The 24,585-nt window shown below is 41.0% G+C and overlaps 1 protein-coding gene across 1 annotated transcript in view; it reads left to right on the top strand.

The window, feature by feature from the left end:
* The first annotated feature begins 2,135 nt into the window (after nt 1-2,135).
* Nucleotides 2,136-24,585, top strand: part of LOC113406367 (ubiquitin-associated and SH3 domain-containing protein A-like) — a 37,340-nt gene continuing 14,890 nt past the window's right edge. The window contains exons 1-6 of the mRNA XM_026650840.1: nt 2,136-2,248; nt 5,990-6,043; nt 8,206-8,392; nt 10,863-11,061; nt 13,500-13,669; nt 14,720-14,928. Coding sequence (XP_026506625.1) covers nt 2,136-2,248; nt 5,990-6,043; nt 8,206-8,392; nt 10,863-11,061; nt 13,500-13,669; nt 14,720-14,928 — 932 coding nt within the window. The remainder of the gene's footprint in view (nt 2,249-5,989; nt 6,044-8,205; nt 8,393-10,862; nt 11,062-13,499; nt 13,670-14,719; nt 14,929-24,585) is intronic.

Here is a 24,585-nt window from a genome sequence, read left to right as displayed (position 1 = left end):
CAGCAACCCTTTTAATCAGTGTAATCAGGTAAGGTAATATTGTGGTATTTGTAAACCTTTTCATGAACCTGTCTGAGAGGAAACTCTCCAAAGATTAAGTCACAGGTATGCTTGCTTGTTCCATTTATACTAAATAAAGTGGCTGGAGAAAAGCATGTGCCAGAATTCTGGGCTCTGGTGAATGAGCCCCTCAAACCTAGTCAGTTTGGCAAACCAGGCCCTTTACCTGGTTGCATTGCTCTTTGTGAATTTGGTGTGCTCGTTGCTAAATGCACCCACCAGGCATGAGGCAAAGAGCAAACCAAAAGAGAGTTCCCAGGATAGATCTGCATTTTAACTATGAAAGAATTCCACCTCCATAATTCTGAAAATTGTGCACTTGAGCCAATGGGAAAATTCCACCTGCTCTAAACTCAGAAGTTCATGGAGCAGCTGAAATGAAAAATCCTGGTCAGAATAACAGTATAGTCATGATCTTGTTTTGATCTTTTTTTTTTTGAGGGGGGGACAGGAGGTTGTGAAGCGAGCCAAAGAGCCATGCTGGTATGTATAAGTGAAGACAGGGCTACTGAGAGACTGTGGCTTCTCCAATGAGAGTGCTAATATTTTAGAGTAGGTTTGTGGCATTTACTAATGATGGGAGAATCTCGAAAGTTTCAGAGGAATCTTATTCAGACTTGGCTCTGCAAGATGGGAGTTGAACTCTTACAAGAAAAGGAGGTTGTACAATATTTCTGATACTTCCTCCTCTTAGCCAGGACAGCTTTGTGACAAGAACAGCTTTTATTACCTTATTTTGGCAGTTCTGCTTCTGATCATTGCAGGAATTAGGAAGCGGAGGCATTTAAAAAAATGAGAAAAAAAGGAAGAAAACTGATCAAAAAGGTTCAGTCTGAGGCAGGAGTGAAAGCAGAATTGGCTTGTCTACACATGGAAATGACTAATATTTCTCTTTTTTCCTAGCGTACTGAGCAAGATCATGGGTTTGACCCTCAGCTGCCCTGAGCTCAGTCTCGGAAGACCTGGGTTTGATTCCCCACTATGCCTGAGGGGAGGCTGTTAGGTAAACTAGTCACAACTCCCTGATTCTCAGCCACTAGGACCTGGGGTAAGTTAAAATTTCCAGGGTGAGGTGTGGAGGCATCTTCAACTGACATAAGGGCCCTCGGGAACCTTACAGCAGTGGAGAATCAGGCATAGCAAAGGTTTGCTTTACCATGCCCTCTCCTGTTCCTTGATAACCCTTTTCCTCTCCCAGCCCCTGATATGCACCCTGCCCCCCACTCCTTGTGCCAGGAGGGACATAGCAGTACAGGAGGCAGGGGAGATTCAGGGGAGATTCCCCTCACATGGGGAATTTTTCTGGGCAATCTCTGGCCATTTTAAACTTGCTTTGTAGTGTGTAAACTGGAGAATCTGACATCCTGTCTCTCCCTGCTGCTGGGTCATCAAGGGAATGCTTTAGTTTATCCAGTACATCATTGGTCTTAGTGCTTTATTGCCAAGAGCAGCACAGGCTGGAAGTACAACTTTTCCCATACTGCTTAACCTGTGTGCTTTGAACCTGACCTGGAGGGGCCACCTTTAAAGGAGAAATCATATTTCAGCCTCCATGCTCATTCAGTTCTTAGCCTCTTTGATGGGGATGCCAACAAGGGGCCCAGTTGTGGTGCTGGCTCTGTGAGGAGGAAATGTGTCCACTAAGAACCGGGTTCAGACCACCAACTGATTTCACGTATGCCACTGAACAACCAATGCATGACAATAGCTCATGCTCACTGACTCATTACTGCCTTGGGGTGCATTTAAAATGATCTGAAAGTGAGAGATTCAGTTCCTTGCAATTAGCAAATTTGCACTGACTATGCATTGTGCTATACTGTGGACATATACTAGGTTAATCTTATTTTGCTACAGTCTATGGCAGGCAGACAAAGACTGCATATATTTCTTGCCTTTCAACCACCCTAAAGTAAAAGTGCAAAGACTAACATGCTATGAAAACAGGATATCAGCTTTTGTCAAAAAGATCACAAGGGGGTTGAGGTTTTTTATCTTAGCAGCCTCTCTCTCTCTGTCTCTCTCTACTAATTTCTGCCTGTACTGAACATACATTCACAGGAGGAGTGGAAGAGATGGCAGTGGCTGAAACACAACTATATTCGAAGGTCTTGAACAAAGTCAAAAACAGAAGCACCTGCGCTTTACTGGAATCCCTCTTATCTATGGGATTCCCTGCACATATAGCGTGAGTAGTATTTTTAAGTTACTTCAATATATTAAAAAAAAATTCTCATAAAAATTTGAACATAGACAGCTTGCATTTTTAACAGAGAAAACAGACAACTGCTTGACACATTTAGCTAAATGAGGTTTCTGTATGTGGATAAGATTTCATGCTTTGGGCTTAATTTATAGCATTTTGTGGCGTATTGATCTTATCCTAAAAAGAACCTACTGTGCATCCATTTTTTAATATCTAAATCTAAAAACTATCCACTTTTGGGTTGAGAGATTGTAAAACTTGTTAAACACTTGACGTGCTCAGTTATCTCCCACAGTATTACCAGAAACAAGTCACATTTTTCATTCATCAATTTTGCTGTAACACAGTTAAGTTTAAAGACACCTTTTAGCCTATGCTGGCTTCTACGACACAGCAAAGGCATCTTACCACATGTAGGACATTAGAGACTGGGTTTACTTTTCACAAAACATCATTTTCCTGTTTATAAATATCATATAAAACTATTCAACACAACTGTCATTTTTACTCTTTTTATTCCATAAAGAATTTTTCTCAGTTTAGGATCATGTTAAAAAATTACATGCCAAAGGGGAGAGGGGAAAATAGTATCTCCATGAAAAATACGAAAGCGCCAAATGCTGTCCTCAGTTGTACTGGCAACCCCTGTGAGGGAGCAGTGTAACTGGGGGCAGAATTTGACTCTGCATTAAAGAAAAATTAAGTATGCAGTATTAAGGTATAAGTAATACTCTGCAGTATTAAGGTCACTTGTTTCCTAAACATCTTCAGATGAGATAAGCACATTTTATGTGAGATTTTCAAAGGGACATGGAGGAATCTAGGGCCTCAACTCAGTGGCAGTTGGGCAGTTTAATTTTCCTATGTGCCTTTGAAAATCTCACCCTTCAAAAATTTACTCCCTTTCCTGCAAATTCTTAACGTGTGTGTGTGTGTGTGTGTGTGAGTGTGTGTGAGAGAGAGAGAGAGACAGAGAGTGAAATAAGGATCCATCAATGTGAATTTAAAACTGACTACAATACATCTTCATAACCTGATTTTATATATATATATATATATATATATGTTGGCTTCTTATTGAAAATAAAACCAACCAGTGAAGCAACTATGTCTGAAAAGGTTCAGTATCAAAAGTATTGAATTAATTTTCTAAAGAGCCCTCTATTTTTGGGTGCCAACTTTAGACACCTTGGGCCTGACTTCACAGGTACTGATTTCCCGTTGCTCCCATTAATGTCAATTGAAATTTTGGGGACACAGCTCTTCTGAAAATCTGGCTCACGGTCTCTCCCATCAGGCATCCCAAAACTGAGACGCCCCAAATGAGTGGCCAGTTTTGAAAATTTTTGGCTCTGAGGTCTAAATTCTTCAAATCTTCTTTAAAGCACAGTGGTGCTACCTATGCAGTGTATTTGTGCTTTCTAGTGTAAAGGAAACAGTTAGATAAATAGTCAAAGTGCTGAGCAAGTTTGGATAAAATTTAAAAAGTAGCCTGGATGTTTGCCTAAAATTTGAACTGAACAACTTTCTCGGCTTAGAAACTTTGGTTATTATTTTTAAAACTTTTGCATGTGTTTTCAGTTCCTGATTTCAGCCATTCAGCATTCCTGGCCTGGCCAAAACCAGGTTGTGTTGGAAATATCATAAGATAGCCTGATCTTACATGATTCAGAGCTGCAGTGCCATAATCTCTTTTACACTAAGGCCCCTTCACATCTGAGCAGTTTAAAGGTGCATTAGTGTAAATGGGAATCAGGCAGAATCTCAGCAACACATTAACCCCCAAGTCCAGGCTTATACAGTACTAATTGTTATTAGCATTTCCAGACAGGGATCTGGTAGTTTATTCTTCTTCTAAAACAGTACTTTAAAATATATATATATAAGAACTCTTCTGCTTTTTGTTTGAGAGAGATTTGTAGACATAGGATCCATTTTTGCATTAAATTGCCTTATTGTCTATTATTTGCTTTGTGGAAGTCATAAGCCAGGATGCCACCATGCATGGTGCTATACAAACACAAAAAAACCCCAGTCACTGCCTCAATAAGCTTACTGTCCTAATATGAGCTGAGACAACTGGTAGATACAGACTGGCACAAGGAAACAATGGGACAGTGCTGATTTGGTATGATAGGCAGAGGTCTCAGCACCCCAGCTGCCTAGCCATTTGTCAATTTTTTATAAGCCTAATGGCAAAGGATAGTTTTAAGGAGGAAAATGAAGGAGAACAATGATTTGGCTTTGTAGATGTTGACCGGGAGCATTCCCAAGAGTTGGAGGTTGCATGGGAGAAAGAACAAAAGCTCGTTTGAAAATTGACGGAGGCTGGCATTGGCAAAGAGAAGGCAGGAGTCGACCTCTTGATAGTATATGGGAGATGATAGGTAGGGTAGGGATAGCTGGTGAAGGGTCTTGGAAGTGAAAACAAGCTGCTTATGCGTGATGCTATGGAGAAAGGGGAGCCAGTGGAGGGAGGCAAAGAGAGGGGTGACATGGTCAAAGCAACCAATGATCTTCACAGCAGCATTCTGAATGGATATGAGTGGGTAAGACTGCATTTGTCAAGGCCAGAGAGAAGGATGTTGCAGTAATCAAGACACGAGATGATGAGAGCCTTGACGAGAGTGTTAGCGGTGAGGATGGATGAGAAAGGCCATACCTTAGAGATGTTGTGCAGAAAGAATCAGCAAGATTTGCACATAGTTAGGACGTAAGGTCCTAGAGACAGGTCTGAGTCATTCAAAGTTGACACCCAGTTTACTGGCCTGAGTGACAGGAAGGATTGTGGTGGTGTCCACAGTGCTCAAGAAAGAAAGTAGCGGGGAGGGCTTGGGGGGGAAAGATTAAGAGTTGTATTTTGGCCATGTTGAGCCTTCAGTAATAAAAGGACACAGCACGTCGTATGTAAGTAATACGTTTAATTATTTATTTACAAATCCACATACAATTTTCTCCCTGGGGTGAGGAAGACAGAAAAAAGTACATGAAACCAGTCACACTGTTTAATGCGCTGCTGGAAGGGGCACAGATATCACAGGGCTGGATGCAGTATAAGAACTTGAACAGAAGGGAATTAAATGTTACAAATTTGGCTTCAAGACCCCAACAGGCAGAAAATCTTGTTTCAAGTGTAGCAAATGTTGTCTCTTGGGTGTAGCAAAAGAAACACATGAGTCATAGTGAGTTTTAGCATTGTGGCCAGGCTGAAATGTCCAGTTCCTCTGCTGGACTTATTCCCACCTCCCCCACCCCAAGAAACTCAACACTTGGTCTCAAAGATGTGTATGTGCAGGAACATACTGCCCTGATAGAAAAAGATACTGAATTCGGGTATAATTTGGTTCCATAGAACAGTAATTACATATTAGAGATCGACCTGAACCAAAATGCCAGACCTGAACCAAAATCCCTGACCTTGTGGCTCAGATCTGTCTCTCTAATGGGCAGAAACAAAACACTGACTCCTTTGGGAAAATTTGGATCCAGATTTCCAGATCCCAAGTATAAGAGTGTGTGGATCTAAAGTTTTGGTTCTGCCCACTATAGTGTTTGGAGCTGGGATTTTGTTTGGCCCCATCTCTAATAATAATGTGGGCCCATATACTGTACAAATCATGCTTATACAGTGTATTAAGGAAAAGTTTCCAGAACTCAAAGGAGAATTTGCTGTCTTACTGCATCTATTCTTTTCTCCTGGTGAATCCACTTTATTTTCCTTAGGCAAAAAGCTTTGGCTGCTACTGGACACAAGACAGCAGACGAGGCTTCAAAGTGGTAAGAATGAAATAATTTACGGTTCCCCCAGGAGTACTTTCACATGAAACCAAATGAAATGTAGTTGCTTATGGGCTGTTTCCCCACTGGATTTGGATTTAGCAGACTTCATGGTAAAAATGAAATCAAATCTGAGCTCATCTTTATTTTGCTTTATGGAAATAGTTTTATTCGATCATGTTTCTTGTAGGCATAAAATTATTTGCACAGAGTGCAAAGTAAAGTAAGAGCAGAGTTACTGCTTCCTAGACGATGGTTCTATTTTATGGAACGTGAGAGAACATGTGGGTGTGGGGGATGGATACTGTCATGATCACCTAATTTTGACATAGTCAAAGAAGGGAGGATTGTGAGGAATCATAATGTAATAAATGTCTCCAATTTCTCACACCTCCACTTGTGCACAAAAACCTCTCCCTCTCACAGAACTGGATGATGACTATAGATCAGAGAGGAAAGTTTAGATGCTCAGCCCATGAGGCAAAAGTAGAAAAGGAGGTGTTAAAGATCCGAGAGATTACAATTGTAAAGGAATTTGGAACATGTTAAGTTAAAAGGCATTGACTGGAGGGAACACAACTCCAGGTGGGAAAAGGCTATAAAATCAAGCTGAATGGCTAAGAGTTTGCGGTTTTAAAAAATAAGAATCCAGCATAGGCATGACCATGGGTATTGTCAATTGCTACTCTTGGGTCATCTGAATTTTTTCTCCAGCCTGAGACACTGATGATGGAGTATGGAGATGTTGCTGATGCTGATTTATTTTGCAATTTAAATCCCAGATCTAAGAGTATGTCTACACTATACCCCTACAGCGGCACAGCTCCAACACTGCGGATGTGCCGGTGGAGAGTCGTAGTGTAGATGCTTCCTACGTTAATGGAAAGGGGGTTTTCCATTGATGTAGTTATTCCACGTCTCTGAGAGGCAGTAGTTACATTGACAGAAGAATCCTTCTGTCGACCACACAAGGGATTAGTTTGACCCAGCCACAGCATTCAGGCCACAAAAATTTTTTCACAACCCTGAGTGACGTAGCTAGGTCGATCTAATTTTTAAATGTAGACCAGACCTGAGTCAAATCTCAAACCCACGCTCTCTGCTGATATTTGTGAGACACAGGAGAGATATAAAAGAGCACCCAGCAGCAGCAGTGCCTCCTACGAAGCAACTGATGTTGCTCCAAATGGGGCGATTTAAGGCAAATACAGTTAATCATTCAGATACAAAGGCTTAGAATGAGAACATTGCACAATTGAAATATGCATTATTGTATATTCCTCTTTGTTGTGTTTCCAGCAAGGCTGAGATGACACAAGTTATGACTTTTACTTAGAGTTCATACTACAAGGAAGGTGGTTCTGGATTTTTTGGATCTGGGTCCATGTGTTGCAAAACATGCTGATATGTGGCATGTACTTCTGACATCCAGAGTGGTGATCAAGTGGTGGATTGCATGTTCATCCCAGCGCATATCCAGTTCAACATAGGCTACAAAACAAGCTCCATCAGAAATTATTTTATGCTGTGAATTGAAAAAATCAGAAGCAGATCATGCTGCAATTCCCAAAGCAAAATGACTTGTTACAGATTGGAGCATGACTTATTAATTTCAGTTGATGTGTTTTCTTTTTTGTTTGGTTTTTTTGGTGGGGGTGTTTTGTTGTTGTTGTTGTTTTGTTTTAACTAGAGATGAATAAAAATGCCAATTGTTTTGTGAAGGATTTTTTTTAAACCTATATTTGCAAAATTACCTCCCAATTCCCCACCCCCCATTTTTTGGTGGTTTCCTCCCCCTGCCCCTTTTCCTCCCTTTTCCAATGGCAAAATAGAAAATGGGGGAGAAAATCAAACAAACAATACCACAAGTTTTCTGTTTTCAAATACTGAAAATTATGTTTTCATTTTCAAATTTAAAAAAAAAATGAAAATTTTCATTTAAAAACCAAAAGACTTCATCCTATCAATAAATATCACAAGGGGAAATTTTTTGACGAGCTCTAGTTTTAATCTGTTCTTATTTCATTATGAGTTTCTGCTCATGTAGCAACGGTTTGTTTTTCTTTCTCTGCTTTTATTGTGGATGTCTTCAACAGAGCGATGGAGGAATGTGTACACAATTGTGCCTTAACTTACCCTGTGCGATGCACTCTCAATTTCAGGTTGCACTCTCATTGTAATGATCCTTCTTTGGATGATCCAATCCCTCAGGAATATGCTCTCTATTTATGCCCAACTGGACCCTTGCATGACAAACTGCAGGAATTTTGGAAAGAGAGCAAGAACCAATGTGCAAGAAACAAAGCCCATGAGATTTTCCCACACATAACTCTTTGTGATTTCTTTACGGTAAGAAAGCCTTTAACAATTCCATTGAGCACAAAAAACATGCTAATGTCAAATTCAGATTGAAATCTGGGCTCTCTTGATCGTGTATTTTCACTTGCTCTTACAATTATTTTGCACTAATAATTCCTTGCATAATTGTAAAAACTCAGGTGTGATTGTTTTCTATGTGCAAGCAGGAGCACAAATGATAGCGTGCAAAAATTATATGGATGAGGGATTCAATATGCAAAGGTCAGTGTGTTCAAATAAATGCCATGTTTTGAAAATCCAGCAACAGTATCCCATCACAGAGTACGCTGGGACACAGGCTAAGGTAATTGCATTTATTCCCCTCTACATTTACAAATATCAATAAAAATATTCGGATGGTGGATATTGAGGAATGATCAGGCCAGCAAATGTTATGGACTGGAAGTAGGGATTAGAGGGAGATTTTTAAGTCTCATGAGAGCAGAGGGGCTGGATTTAGGCATTTTAGAGGTCTGATCATTTAAACTCTATGTATGAATATGTCAGTGCAACTGCATACCTAATCTGTACATGCAGCTAACATGGCTGTGTTTGCGAATCATGTATTTGCATGTGCAAGTGGTCAGTACTATCTCTTTTTGCCTTCTGAGCATGCAAATTAGGCAAGCAGTTGCATATGCAGTGTGCACAAAAAAGCAAACCCTCAGACATATCATCTACTTAACATCCTCTGTGCATTCATTTCTCACTGCTTTTGGATGCTGACTGGAAGAACAGTAGTTGCTCTCAGTTCACTGTTGAGAAAGTTCCACATACTAAAAATAGCTATAGAAAACAAGTTGGTTCTCTTTGCTTTTTTCCCCTACTTGGGCTGGTGCTGCATTTGCTCTCCTGCCCATTGTAGCTCACGTTCTATACCTTAGTATTGCCATGGAGTAAAAACTTCAAAAGTGTGTAAGTGACTTAGGAGCCTAAATCCTATTTCCAAAAGTACTTTAGAGACAGATTTACATATTTAGGTGCCTACAGATGCAGATAGGTATCCAGGGGGATTTTCAAAAGCTCCTAAGCAGGAAATTCACCTAGATGCTTTTGGCACCAAAATATCTTTGTAATGCCTAACCTACACAGGGGGGTAATTTTGCACTGAATTTTTGTGCACTAACTGCTGCATATTAGATAGTCGCAGTAATTACATACACACAGTCAACTGTTTTCTGTTTCAATATAATTCAGTGTGTCTACACCTGTTGTCTACAATGTCTACATTATCTATGATGTATCTTGTCCTTTGGCAGTTAGTAGCCTAAGTCTAAGGTTATGTCTACACTACACAGCTTTTAGTGACACAGCTGTGCTGCTACAGCCACGCCGCTAAAAGGCACACAGTGTAGCTGCTGTTTGTCGGCAGGAGAGAGCTCTCCTGCCGACAAAAAGATTCCGCTCCCGACGAGCAGCAGCAGCTTTGTCGGCAGAAGAGCGCTGCTGCCGACAAAGCTCTGTTCACATCGGCACTTTTTGTCGATAAAACTTTTGTCATTCAGGGTTGTTTTTTTAACACCCCTGAATGGCAAAAGTTTTGCCGACGAAGTTCCAGTGTAGACAAAGCCTAACTGAAAATCAATGGGACTTAAGATCCTAAGTACCTAAGTCAGTTTTGAAAATGAAACTTAGCTTCCTAAATAACTTAGGCACTTTTGAAAATTTGAGCTGTGATCAGGGTGTTTTCTGAATCTAAAGATAAAATAATCTAAATAATACGCCCTATGAATGTCGAGATATTCTCTACAAAATGAGTCTTAAACAGCGTAATGAGGTGCTGCCTCCCCCGTAAAGGATCAATGTGTACACTTCAGTGGAAGAACGGTATGGGTATCACTAAAACTATATTGATCTGTAAAAGTTTTAGAGACCTTGCATTGCTGGCGAAGTTGCACGTTAGCATCCTTGCAGCATTTCGCCATTCGCTTTGTCAGAGATCTACTGAAGCAATATGGAAAGTGCAGTGATGGAGCAATTGGACAAATGAATTATATTCATTATAATTTCATACTCTATAATGCTGCTGAGACTACAAAATAAAGAGAACAAGTTTCATAGCAAAATGTCAAACACCGTGGTACTAGTTGGCCATTAATAACATTTTATAGGAAATAAACATTTATTAGTTTGCAATGAATGTAGTGCTCTTGAAAGGTGTCAGATGTAAAAGTCTGAATTAACCACAGAAAGTATGCATAGGCAGCAGCCTTTTCAAGCTTCCACACAATGTATCTCAACCCTGTTCTAGGTGGAATATTTCAAGGGATAAGAAAGTAATTTAATCTCTGTGAATATTCAGTACTTGTCCTTTCTGCTGTGACTGCCAGTCGGAGTGCCAACTAATACCGAACTATGGTAGTGGTTTTAAAGTTTGGATACTGCCCAGTAGGAATTGTTTATGAGGCAGTAGGTGCCACTGATGGTTTGTAATGCATGCTCCCCATATTTTTTCTTTTAGTGTGAAGATCGGAAAGTGGAATTCTTGCATGAAGCCCTAAAGAAAGTTGGTGACAGGTTTTTAAATTTGTTCCCACCTGCCATTTCTCTATCACTACATTCGTCTGTCAGCTACCTTGGTTTCTTCATGAATGATGCCCATGCAAATGTCATCAAAGAGTTTGCTGTGGCTTTTGCTACTGAGGCTTCGATCTTGGCAGGTACAGTCAATCTCAATTGGAAACTGTAGTAATTTAAGTATCTCCTGAATTTCTGATGGGGCTCCAATCAGATTCTGTTGTTCGCTTCATGCAACCATCCTGCCCCAAAGTTTTGAAAAAAATCATGCCTGGGGAAAGTGGGCCCTGCTTTCTCGCTTATTTTACACATCAGACATAATGTATTAGCCTAAGATACCTCTTCTTCCCAAAAGCCAGATGCATAAAATGGCAGTTAGTAAAAACACTTCATGGTGTTCTTATTATCTTTGAGAAATCTAAGCAAAGCCTTCACTTTGTAACATTCTGTAGGCAATTACTGAGTAGAATTATCTGTAAAATATATATACTGTGTATCTCTCTCTATTTAGGCACTTAACTGTGGTCATCTCCATGGTTTCTGAGGCAGGCTTGATGTCTGTTCAGTGTTGCATTGCTAAACAGCAGTTTCAGGTCAAGGGGTTACCTTAGTAGGTGTCATGGGGTTTTTGTAAAAATAAATTAATGCATACATTGGAAGTATTAATGTTCTGAGCCTCCAAAATGGAAAGGGACAGAGAGTATAAAAGGTCACCACCCCTAACTTGAAGCCTGGCACATAATTTAGGATAATGGTGAGTTTTATGATCATGGATGAGGAAAGGAGAAAACAAATGAGTCCAGAAGGAATACATCATCCAAAGCCTTATCATGTCAGATCCTCTAGCTCTATACTTTAGTTACGGCAGTGTGGGAAGGTGATGGGACCCTTTGGCTTTTGGTGATGTTCAGGTTACTATGGTGATGCTGTGAAGAAAGGGAGGCAGGAAGAAAGATAGGCATCCAAACAGATCTGTAAATGTCTGGAATTCCTGCAATGCCCACATAGACTAGTCAGCTCTCCTGGTTTGTTACTGAGTCACAGATTTCCCTTCAGGGACCTGTGCTTCGGAGTGATCCTTGAAAACTGCATGTCTGAGACATGAAATATTGAAATAGAAGTTTACTACATTGATGTCACAGATCAAATCAATAAATATTGCTAAGAATACCAAAGAGTACATTTAAGCATCTGTAAGTGTAATTAAAAAGACAAAAGGCCAAATGCTGGGTCCATCTTACACTGCAATAAGAAGAAGAAGAGGGAAAGGTAGGGATATATTCAAAGCAAGGTTTCTTATGCTGGGGAAGGGAGAAGAACCAAAGACTCTATGAAATCCACTAAGGACTTTGCAATACAGCTTTGGGATGTGCTTGGATGTTACAGTGATGAGTACTATAGATATCCTTATAATATACAGACAGTAATGGGTGCAATAAGGCTCGATACAAAAGAGGTCAAAGCGGGGATCGATCTGTATATTTGTCTGTCTTAGAGTTTTCCTTAGCACTCATCACATCAGCGTACAAGTGTTCTACAGATAGGTGCCATGGATTTCCCACCAAGCAATCTCCATAGATCCTGACCTCCTTTCTCCTGCCCCTGGGATAACAGAGGTTACTGCAGGCCTAGGGCTCCAGTCACTCAGTACTGCTCCTGAATGAGGAAGGGAAAGAGATAGCTGGAACCCTTAACCCCAAAACTATCTCCTCGTGGGAGGGTGAAAGGTGGGCTGTGGGGGGGGGCCCTGTTTCAAAGCCATTATCTAAGCAACCTCTTCTTGACCATGTGTCCCATTCATTCTCTCCAAGCTGTAATGCCATCTCCTCCTCACAGTCAGTCAGCTTCCTACCCTAACTGGGAGGCACTGCTTCCCCATATGCAGGGGTGCTGGAACAATTTATATAATGGGGTGCTAAGAGCCATTGATCCAAACTGTAAACCCTGTATATAATGGAAACCACTTCAAGCCTGGGGGTGCAGCAGCACCCCCAGCATCCCTAGGTCCAGCACCTATGCCCAGATGTCATCTTCCAGCACTCTGATTTCTACGTTTGGCAGTCAGGACAGTTGCAGGGAAAGGAGAGGAGTCAAGTGTGCAAAGGAGTTTGTGGTGGGGCCATGAGGCCATCGAGCGTAGGCACTATGCAGCTGCATCAGAGAGAGAGAGAGAGAGAGAGAGAGAGAACACCTCTCTCAGGGTCTATGGAGTTATATTTAACTGCAGAGCCTGAGTGGACTGCGCACCAGCTGATGGCTTAACACCAGGATTTGGTTGATGGTATTTTCATTTCTGAGAAGTAATATTTTGTAGAAGAAAATAAGGGAGTATTCATTGGTGAACCAGAAAGAATGAAATATATTTTTTTTTAGAGCAAGGGTGAACTGTGCACATCACCAGATTAAGAATGTTCACCTGGAAATAGTGTAATAGTCTGAAAGATTGCCTTTGATTACTACATTGTTTCATATACTGCGCAGAAGTCTGTGGAATAAAATTCTGCATCATGGTGCTAAATAAACAGCCTAGATAAACTTCACCTCATTTTGTGACCTTGTAGGATTATTATTTTATTCCTAGATTGCCGCGTGAAACCCTGCACAAAGCAGCTGCACCTTACCCTGGCTCATAAGTTTTATCCTCACCATCAAAAGACTTTGGAACAATTGGCCAAATCTATCAACCCGGGACAGAGCTGCCTGTGGACAGCTGCTCTGTATTCTAGAGATATGCGCTTTGTAAATTACCAGGTACAGCGTTCAGCATTACTGAGTCTTCTGTAGTCATGTATTTAAAATCAGATTTGTTTTTTATTCATGAAAAAAATATGCGTGCATAACTCATAGTTTCAGTATACATTACAATGCAGGGTGCTTCTTTTGGCTGAAAAATTGTATTCTCCAATCAGTGGAAGATAACTGTGTGACATTGTATGGCTGTTGATATGCAGACCAATCAGATCTAATTCCAAACTCAAACAGGAAAACTTAATTTTAGACTATTATGGAGTGTGAACATAAGAAGACAGAAAATAAGCAAGAAATATTTGAAAGTACCAGCATTCTTCCAGGCAGATCACTGCATAACAGTAAAAACATAAGTTAGTTGACTGTACCTACCTTGGAAAAACCTGTAAGGGCTGAATACCCTAATGTAGAGCATGACTATATCCCTGATGATTTTCTGCTCAAAGGATTCTTGATTAAAATTGGTCAACATTTTTCAACTTTTCAATGAAGTTTTTTCATTAAAAAGTTTAAACCTTTTCATGACATTTTCACCATTTTTCAACCAGATCAGTACAGCATATTATTATTTGAATTACGGACCAGGACCCTATTGTGCTAGGCGCTGTGCAAACTAAGCACAAAGGCAGTCCCTGCCCCACAGATCTTACAATCTAAGTATAAGACAAGAGATAACAGCCCAGAGTGCAATACTATGAAACTTACAGTGTGATTTTTTTTCATATGCCAGATAATTGTAAATTATGGAAAACATACCTACAAATATTTCTATCTTTTTTAAACTATTCTACACTTGTTACAGAAAATAAGATTTTTATGAACAACAAATGTCTATTTTTATATATATTATAAGAGTCCACTACACTCTTTTTCTCTATGATAAAGAAAAATGTCATTAAAGAATAAGCTACAGTATAAAAAAATAGAGAAACAATTTATGGCTCACAGTTAAGCAGCTCTTCTCTGAAATGCTCCATCACTTATAACATTAATGTTCTGGAAATAAGACCTGACATGCATTTGAAGACGTTTCCTTTTTTAATCCCCCACCAGATCTTGCAAGCACTCTTCCAATACAAGCCTCAGAACATTGATGAGCTAATGCTGAATACTGGAGATTTGATATATGTTGACCGATCACAACAATCCGATGTTAGTGATGGCTGGGTGATTGGTACCTCGCACCGGACTGGCTGCAGAGGATTTCTTCCTGAAAATTACACAGAAAAAGCCAATGAGTCAGATACTTGGGTTAAACACAGGTTAGTAAAACTCCTCTCCGTAATTTCCGGCGATGTACCTACATAGTACTGTTCTATATTCACTCCCTTGTATACTATAACACAGTGATAGAGGTCTTTTGACCCACCCTGTTGGTAGGTATTGGAACCCTGCAAAGATGCTGATTGATTCTTGCTGACCCATTACAAGAAGTGGGTGCCTTAACACTACCTGGGAAATAAGGAGGTGAGAGTGGTTCTCTGGGCAGAGCTGGCATAGGGTCTGATACACAACATAGCATGCAGTGTACACATTTATAGTGTAGTGGCATCCACAATTACACAGATTAAGCAAGTGAGCATCAACAGTCCTCAAGGAGAAAACCGGAGAAGGGGGGTTGGGGAGGGAGAAGGTTTGAGCTTGGAATTTATGTCATGCTGTCATTAGTTTATTGCGTCTGACAAAGTGGGTATTCACCCATGAAAGCTTATGCTCCAATACTTCTGTTAGTCTATAAGGTGCCACAGGACTCTTTGTCGCTTTTTATTAGTTTATTTGTAATTAAGCCAAGCTGCAGGAAGTTTTATTTTGACCCTATACAGCGTGTGGATGAGTTGTGGAGCTCTCTTTTCCTTCCTTTTCTTTTTTCTACTCTTGTTTTCTCTTAGTTCTCTCTCTCATGCCATTCACTATATCCCACCTCTGCCTCCATAACTTAACAAAACAAAGACAAACAAACAAACAGAACTAGAGACCAGGCCTATCTTCACATTGTGTGTGGGATGCCTCCTTTCCCCCATATTTCACCTTCGTTTTTGATCTTTAATTTTCTTCAGAGCAAGAACTATGTCGGCTTATATGTTTGGAAAACATCTAGGATATTTTGGTTACTATCTCAATCTAAATTCATACATAATAACTGTACATTGTACATCAGTTAAATATAGATGACACGAGACCTCATAAGGAAAGAAATGAAAATTTAAGGCATCCGACAGTACCTACCTTCTACTCTTCCACCCAAGGAGGGACTCCTCATTTCTAGAATAACTATCGTGCATCACAGATATTGCATCACAGCCTTAAATCTGCCGCAGTAAGGATGTCAGCCTTCCAGTTCCCCCTTTCCTAAAATCTCCACAACACACAAACACATCAGACTCCCTCATACACACACATACCCCAGTATTGCTTCTACACAGTTTAGTGAAAACACGTACACACAAAGCCTTAGCTGATACACACCATAGTGTTCTTGTGTCTGAATTTCCCTGGTTTTTTAATATTAGAAAGGATCTCCAACATCGTAGTGGCTCCGGGACACTTTCAAAGAGACCCTGTTTTTCATGAAACGGGAGCCACTGCTAGATGGTGAATAAAAAATTTAATGTTACTAGCCAGTGACTGAAGTACTGGGGGAGGGGGATGGAGGGGGGGAGGTTAAGATTTTATTAACAACCATAGGAAATGAAAATCTATTTTTAAAAAAATGAAAACTGAGATTCAAGGGAATTCCTTTAAAGTAAAAAATATTTGTCAACTAACATTGTGATGGAGAAAAAACATTATGATGAATATTTTCCATAAATCAAAAATAAATAATAAACTTTACAAGTAACAACTCTCTTCGATGCTGTTATAATGTACAAGTGGGCCAATGTTCAAGCGCCAAAAATCAGTAATAAGTTTGGCAAGAGATATCTGAAAAATTGAGACACAAAATCTAAACTTTCTTAAATGGCTGATATTTAATTAATTATAACTAATTAACATTTTTAAAATTCATAGAAAACTTTATATCACTGAACAGATTACGTACTGGAAATTTGGTGAAGGTGTACTGTATTCTTCATATAAAACAAAGAGGCTGAATCCCTGCTTTAAGTGGAAAGAAAAGAACCCATCCTTAACCGTGGTGGCACTATTACATCTCCATAATAATAATAATTTAGGTACCTAATAGTTTCACTGAATCTGCATGAATGACTTTAAATTATCAGTTTCAAATACACTTATATTTATATGAAATTCAAAATGTTATTGTACAGGAAGGTCTGGCAGGATATATTAGAATTGGTTTTTGTGACATGGACCAAATGCTAGTAGAAAACAAAATCCAGGTTCTTTCATGCTGTCTTCATTCAGCATATTATAAAATGGAGAAATCCATAGAGACCCCATGCATAGAAAAATGTTGGAGATTCTATAGCTGAAGTTCTCATGTGAACACATCTTTTGGAGCTATTAAAATATAGACAAGGATCATCTTTCAGGAATTTCTGCTAGCAAATCTTAGGTTAGAGGGGGAACACACCCTGAAGAATGCTCACTAGAGCTGTGCCCTCCAGCCGCCCTGGTTTGACCCCTCAAACTGCAGGGTCTCTAGCATGCAGAATTTTTGCATGAGGGCTTCCATGGACTTCAGGGCAGGGGACAAATATGCACTGGAACTGTAAAGTCTCCCACTTCCATGCTCCCTGTTGCATTTACTCACCAGAGTTCCCCTGTGCCTGTGTCACAGAAGAGGAGTGTCTGTCCTATAAATTCGAGAGTTCATGAGTCTCTTTCATGAGTGCAGAGACCAATTTGTGTCTTATACATAAGTGATTGTTGCTCAGTTATAGTCACTCTACACTGAAATTTGGCATTCAAAGCCTCAACCCAGGACCACTTTTCATACCAAATTTGGCGTGAGTTATTTTTAGAGGGCTTCGGAACAATAAAATAAAAGGATTGTGGCTGCAGATGTTTTTGGTCCCTGTGTAACTTAAAAATCTTAGTGAATTTTAGAAGAAAATATTCTGCAATACAGATCGGCCCCTTGGCCTATGTTCTGCTTATTGCATCTTCTTTCCTCTTGTTTTTCATTGTTAGAGGTTACAGTAATAATTAGAAATGAGGAAATGTGGAGGCTGCTTCCCCACATAGGTGCCACCTTGATCTTGATGATTTTACCTCATTTCAAAAGCATCTGCCTCTGTGCTGCATTTTGCTCTGTAGTTGCAAGCTCTGCAGATGGTATTTATAGATAAGAGCTTAGCTTTCTACACAAAAAGCTGCAAAACAGTCCTTGCTGTATCCTTGAAGGGAGGGAGCTAACTGTGTATCATTTCCTGTTTGACACATTTCAGAGGGTTTACACGCTCTCCTTGCCATTAATTAATATCTGTTTAACATTATATGGGACAGTTCGTAGGTCAGAAACAGCATGGTATGGTAAGTGTATAAAATAATTTGGCACAGGAAGCATACCCATGGACTAAGAACTCACTTATGTCCCTCCTGGAGCTACACAGTCCTTAGATCTGACTATGTAGGAAAAGCAGGTCCACTCACCTACTTGTTCCACCCGGGGCAGGTGGGTGGGGTGGGATGAAGCCTTAACCCCACCACCCTTCACTCAATGGCCAAGTAGCTGAGCCAGCATGTGGGGGACATGAGCTCTAGTAATTTGGTGCTGGTGTAGACCAGCAGTAAATTACTATTCACCAGGAGAAAGGAGGAAGTAGAGGAGATTTTTTGTATTAGATAGGTGTCTCTTCAGGAAGCACAATCCTCCTGCAGTTATTCCTGAGGTGTGCAGCTTAGGGCTTGTCTACATGGCAAGTTACTGTGCAGCAAGCCAGGGTGTGACTCTGCCGCGCACTAGCTTGCTGTACAGTATTGTCCTGTCTGGACACTGCTATAGTGCACTGAAAGCCCCAGAGTGCAGTTCGGCTTAACCCACTGTTCATGTGGTTGCCTGAATCACAAACTAGCTGACTGGAAGGTTTGGTACAGATCTGGCTTTACTGTAATTTGTGAGTCAAATTTTTTCAACATTCATTCCTTGTACTGAGACTGCAGCTAAAAATATATACATATGGCCCAGATCATCACATCATTGCATAGTCTATTGGCCTATTTATTCAAGGGAGCAGATTTTTTTTAAATATACATGTTTTGGGGATTTCAAGTATTAGAAAAGCGTAAAAGTGCTTCTTCTGAAGTCTCCTTGGTTGGCACATTATTATCGCATCCCTTCCATGGGGCAACATTGCAATGTTAGGCTGAATATTGGGGTGAGCCTTAGAACCATCTAGAGCCTGATGCAGTCCTGAAGTCAGTGGAAGTGTTCTCATTGACTTCAGGAGGTGCAGAATGTGCTGCCTTCCCACCCGCCACATGCCTGTACCAGCTCACAAGATTACAGCGGTGGACATGTGGAAGCTGCTACTTTAACCTTCATTGAATGCATATGGCATGACGGTGTTGTTATTGTTATGCTGAGAGGTACTGGTGACTGCATCATTCAGAAACCTCTTTGAGATTGGGTATGAATGCCCCCCTCTTTGAATGTAACTGTCAGGATGAGTTAATGAGAAGCCTCCCAACACAGGCCATGTCTACAACACTGCAGCTGTGTCGCTGTGGCACCATAATGTAGCGGCTTCGTACACTGACAGGAGGGGTTTTTCCACTGATGTAGTTAATCCACCTCTCTGAGAAGTGATAGCTAGATCAGTGGAAGAATTCTCCCATTGTCTTAGCAATGTCTACACCGGGGGTGGGGGGCTAGTTCAAACTTACTGTGGTCCTCCAGGTGCAAAATTTTTCAGTCATGAGTGACATAATTAAGTTGATCTAATTTTTAAGTGTAGACCAGGTCTAAGATAAATGGGGGTTGTGAACCTGCCCAGGAGTTTGGAGTGAGAGGACAGAAGGGGTTTGCTGAGTATTGTTTGTGTTGTGCGTATGAGGGGAGGGAGAACAAACAGAACAGAAGGAGAGGCAGAGGAAAAAGCAAGAAAGCCAAGTAGTAGCGAGTGAGTACAGTGTGACCCAGATAAAGAGAGCTTTGGGGTCTGTTGGCTGAAGAGGCTTGGGGATATAAACTAAGAAACAGCTCCTTTTGTTCTTGGTTTCTCCTGTGTTCAGAGAAGTAGGACTTTGTACATTCCTTGTACATAAACAAGACTGCATCAAAGAAAATACTAGACTCCATCACTTCTACTTTGAGCTGGAACATGGCCAGGGCCCTGAATTTTGACTAGTCACATCGGTCAAAAAGGGACAATAGTAGTAGGATCCAGTTTCCAAGGATACAGATTATGGTATTCCTGTTGAACCAAGTTGGAACAAATAATGGAGATACAGTACCTACAGAAATCGGAAATGGCTACTATGAATTAAAACAAGGCCTAAAACAAGAGCTGGAGATTTCCTAGAAAGGGCTTAGAGAAAATTTGCAGGTTGAGATAAGAACCTTGTTGGAGGAGCAACTACAAAGTGCCCAGACAGATTGGGAAACATGCTTAGGCTGGAATGGTAAAATGGCTTGATGAGGTGACCAACAGTCTGACTGCCATACACCAGAAGTTTTTCCACAAAATAGTGCAGATCAAACAGGCTTTGGTCAATTTGGAACTTGCTAACTGAGATGAATTGCAGCAAGAACTTAAGGAGTTGAAAATTCGGCTCCAGAAGGAAATCTAAATATCACAGACCACAGTGGCAGGCAGCCATCTGGATGAGGAATTGAGCCAGCCAGAGGACTTGAGTAAGACCACATATTTGCAACAGATTTCTACCCCGTTTGTAATCTACAGAGGCCCAGAGGGGAGAGTTCAGCCTGTCCCAGGTCAAATAATGCAAAAGGGAGGGGGAAATTCCCTAGGACACTTATTTGGCTCAGTTCAACATTATAGCTCAAATCAATGGCTGGGCAGATGGACAGAAAAGGGAGGATACTAGCAGCCAATGTGGGTGACTCAGGTCTGAAAGTGCTGCAGAACTTACCTGCAGAAAAGAGACAGAGTTATCCAGACCTGGTACAAGCCCTGGTCATGTAGTTTGGAGCTAGCCATTAATCTGAGCTGGCCAGAATGCAGCTAAGAGGTAGAAAGAGAGAAGAAACCCCATCCGGCAGAGGACCTGCAGAGGCTTGTGCTCCTAGCATACCCAGATAGCAATGTGGCCTTCCAGGATACATTGGCGATGGACGAATTTATAGATGCTCAGCTGGAATTGGACTTGCAGATCAAGATCAGTGAAAGGAGACTAAAGACACTCTGAGAGCTGGTGGAATTTGCCACGGAACTTGAACGTTTCTTTGCAGCAATGCACCAGTAGAGGAAACAGCTGATAGTGGGGAAGATGGAAGTTGAATGCCAAGGGCCCTGTAAGTACCATTCTGTGTCTAATATATATGATGAAAGAGGGGATTCTATTCTGGTTCATGACTGTATTGAACTATTAGAAAAACTGATCAGTTTGGTTTGTAAAGAAGGGAAATTTGCAATAATACAAAAATTAAATGAAACAATCGGTTAAATGCTGATACTGATAAATGCTGACAAAATTGGCCACCAAAAAGGACTTTTAAAAATTTTATGCAGGCCAAGACAGGCTGTCACCAGTGTGTAGTGAAAGCCTCTCTCTCGGTTCAGGAAATGGTGGAGCACCAAGCTGAAGGGGCAACAGTTGGTGGAGGTACAAGCATCAGCCCCACAGTTTTAGCTTCAATCTGCACAGTTGAACAAACATGGGGGTTTGGCTATTGAGTGTGTAAAAGGATCTGCAAAATGCACAGTGGTGATTGACACTGGCTCAAATATAATAGTTATTAAACCAGACCTGTTAAAAAAGCTAGAGAACAGGGGATCCATAACTGAACCCCCTACTTGGTCTCAAATGGAGACAGTGACTGAGGCAATGAAACCTATCGGAAAACTGGGTTTGAAGATTGGTCCCCTGGAATTCGAGCCAGAAGTCTGGGTGGCTGAAATAGTGGCTGAGCTAATTGGATTTGAGCTTGGCTTGGATTTGATTATGGCTAATAACTGCATAATCAGTGCCAGGAAAGGTGTCTTACAAATTCTGTCTGTGGATGTTCCCTTTAAAAATGAGACAAATGGTTTGGAGGCTGTTTGTTTGCAGTGAACAAATTGGCCTGCCCCGGGGGTCAGAAACCATTGTATCAGCTACACACTGTGGTAGCTTTGTAGCACAGGAAAGATAGGGAGTCGTTTAATCTATTTTGAGACCCAGCATCTTGGGGGGAATCTTAGCTGCTAATGCTCTTGTGAATCTGAAAGAAGACCTGATCCCCGTTTGCTTGCTGAGTGCTTCCGACAAGCAGCAAATAGCAAAACACCATTTCAGTGGACAGCAGGGTGAGCTTTAGCATTGTCACAGCTGAAAAAGGCTGTTGGGACTGCCCCTTTCATATTGGACACAGATGCTAATGCTTACTGTTCGGGGGGAAGGGGTAGAATTTCAGGTTGGCTGCCCTGCCCCCTCTCCTTTTGAATCTGAGAATGTAGCTGTGGAAGTTGAGGCTGGAGCCTGGTCTACATTTAATAGTTAGGTCGACATAGCTGTGGTGCTCAGGGGTGTGAAAAATTGACACCCCTGAGCACCATAGCTATGACAATCTAACCCCTGGTATAGATGCAAAGTAGGTCAACAGAAGAATGCATCCATTGGCCTAGCTACCATTGTTCAGGGAGGTGGAGTTTCTATGGCAATGGAAAAACCTCGTCTCTCACTGTAGGAAGCATCTGCACTTTGGCACTACAGCGGCATAGCCTTGCTCAGGACTGGCCCTAGACCAAATGGTGCCCCAGGGAAGGAGCGTCTTTGGTGCTTCCCCCCCTCCCCCCCACCTCCATTTGTTAAACTTTTGAATATCTTATTTTTTATTGTATTTGTAGACCATTTCACAACTTGGATGCACGATTTGCATGCATGCTTTATCCCTGTCATATAAGATGATAAATGTGCATGGTAGAATCTGTAAATCTGTATTTATTCATGCCATATATAACCAAATAAAAAAATCATTTCCTCTATATTTATAGAAACTTTTTAATTCTAAGAATAACTGAAATGTAATAACATCAAGAAATTGAACTGTGCACCAACACTGGGTGAACCACTATTAAATCATGTTACAGTAGGTGACAGTCTTAGAATTTAACCCTAGCCCTTTAGTTTAAAAGGTCGCTTTTCTCACCTTTGCCCCTGTGAACTGAAGCACAGCTTCAGAGAGATCCAAAGATTGTCCAATGGCAATTTCAAGCAATAAAATAGCAAGCAATGTCAGTCTCTCATCGGCCATCGGCGCATGAAGACATGTTTTAATGAACCTGAGCTTTGAAAAGTAGCGCTCGCCACTCACGACTGTGAACGGCAGCACAAGCAGAATCCTCAAAGCCATCCACACATTAGGAAAAGTGTCCTTCAGCTTTGCATCATGAATGAATTGGAGAACTTTGAATGGAGAGTGTTTCCTGGGTGGCAAAATGTAATGAATGTTGTCTAATTTGACATACAAGTCTTTAATCATTGATGTACGAACATTCTCCATGTTTCAGCGTCCAGTGAAGGTCTGTACAATTGTTCAAGAGTGTTTTCCTGTCTGCTCGCAGCTACAAAAACTCACACCTCTATTCGTGGTGCTTCATTTGTCTGAACCTTTCTTCAATGGACACTTGAGCAGTGTCAACTAGTGAGCAAAAAAAACTCCCTATTGAATTTTTCTTCCAAGCTTCCCTTCACTTCATCTCTGCCCTTGTAACGAAACTGCCTCTTCTTCTGATGAATGCAAGTTTCCTTGAAGACAGGCTCAACTCCTAAGTTTTCTGCTAATTCTTTGGCAGCAGTGATGGCATCTTCAAATCCGTTGTCTCTGTAGACCACAACAAAATCAAGGTAGCTTCTCATCAAAGTAGTAGCGGTTGCGATGTCCATTGACTAAGTTTGTAATGCATTGCTTACAACGTTTACTTGGAACAGGGTATCGTGCCAAACCACAGTTGAGACCAGAAATTGGAAGTCAGTGATCTGGTTTGCCAGGCTTTGCGCCTCATGTCGGATTCAGGCCTCGGCTTTACTCGACTGCGCTGGTTCCATCAGGGCGTCGTAAACCTCAGTTACTTGGTACCTCAGTGACCTTATGCTGTCAATGTGCCTCTCCCAGCTAGTGTCACTTAGTGGCTTCGTGGTCAGATTTGTAACATTGCCCATGAGGATCTTCCACCTGATACCTGATGCTGAAACCAAGATGTATATCCAGTACTCCGAAGAGAGATACTGAATCTAAAGAAGATGCTGCATCTGAGACAACCAGGTTGAGGGAATGGTGGCCACAAGGTACGAAGAAAGCTCTTGTATTCAGCACAAGGATCCTTGTCTAGGCGCTACTGTTTCTTCCCTTCATGTTCACACCATTGTCATAGCTTTGGCTGCAGCAGTCCTGAAGCTTTATTTTATTCTCATTCAAAACATTCATAAACAGTTCTGCTAGGCCTTTTCCAGTAGAGTCATCCACAGACCGGAAACAGATGACGTGTTCCTTTATTTGGATACAGCCATCCTCGTCATCAACAAATCTTACTGTAAATGACATCTTTTCTCTGTGGCTAATGTTAGGAGTGCAGTTCATTATTACGGGGTGGTACTTTGCTTTGCCAAGCTGCATCAATATGTTATCAAGCACCTTCCTTGCCATAAGGTCACTCAATTTGGTTTGAATTGTTTTGTTGCAGTAATGGTCCATTGCTTTTCTATGAACTACTAGACGTTGGTGTTCACCCATGACATCATCGTATTTCCCAAGGAGCTCTACCAAACGGAGGAAATTACAGTTATGTTCAGTGAACAACTTATCTGACAAGCCCCAGAAAGTCAAATTATTCTTTGCAAGGAAGAGGGTA

Source organism: Terrapene carolina, unplaced genomic scaffold (assembly GCF_002925995.2).
Source record: "Terrapene carolina triunguis isolate 2854851 unplaced genomic scaffold, T_m_triunguis-2.0 Scaffold30, whole genome shotgun sequence".
Lineage (NCBI taxonomy): Eukaryota > Metazoa > Chordata > Testudines > Emydidae > Terrapene > Terrapene triunguis.
The sequence above is the reverse complement of the archived record's forward strand: the minus strand, read 5'-3'. Positions and strand labels throughout refer to the sequence as shown.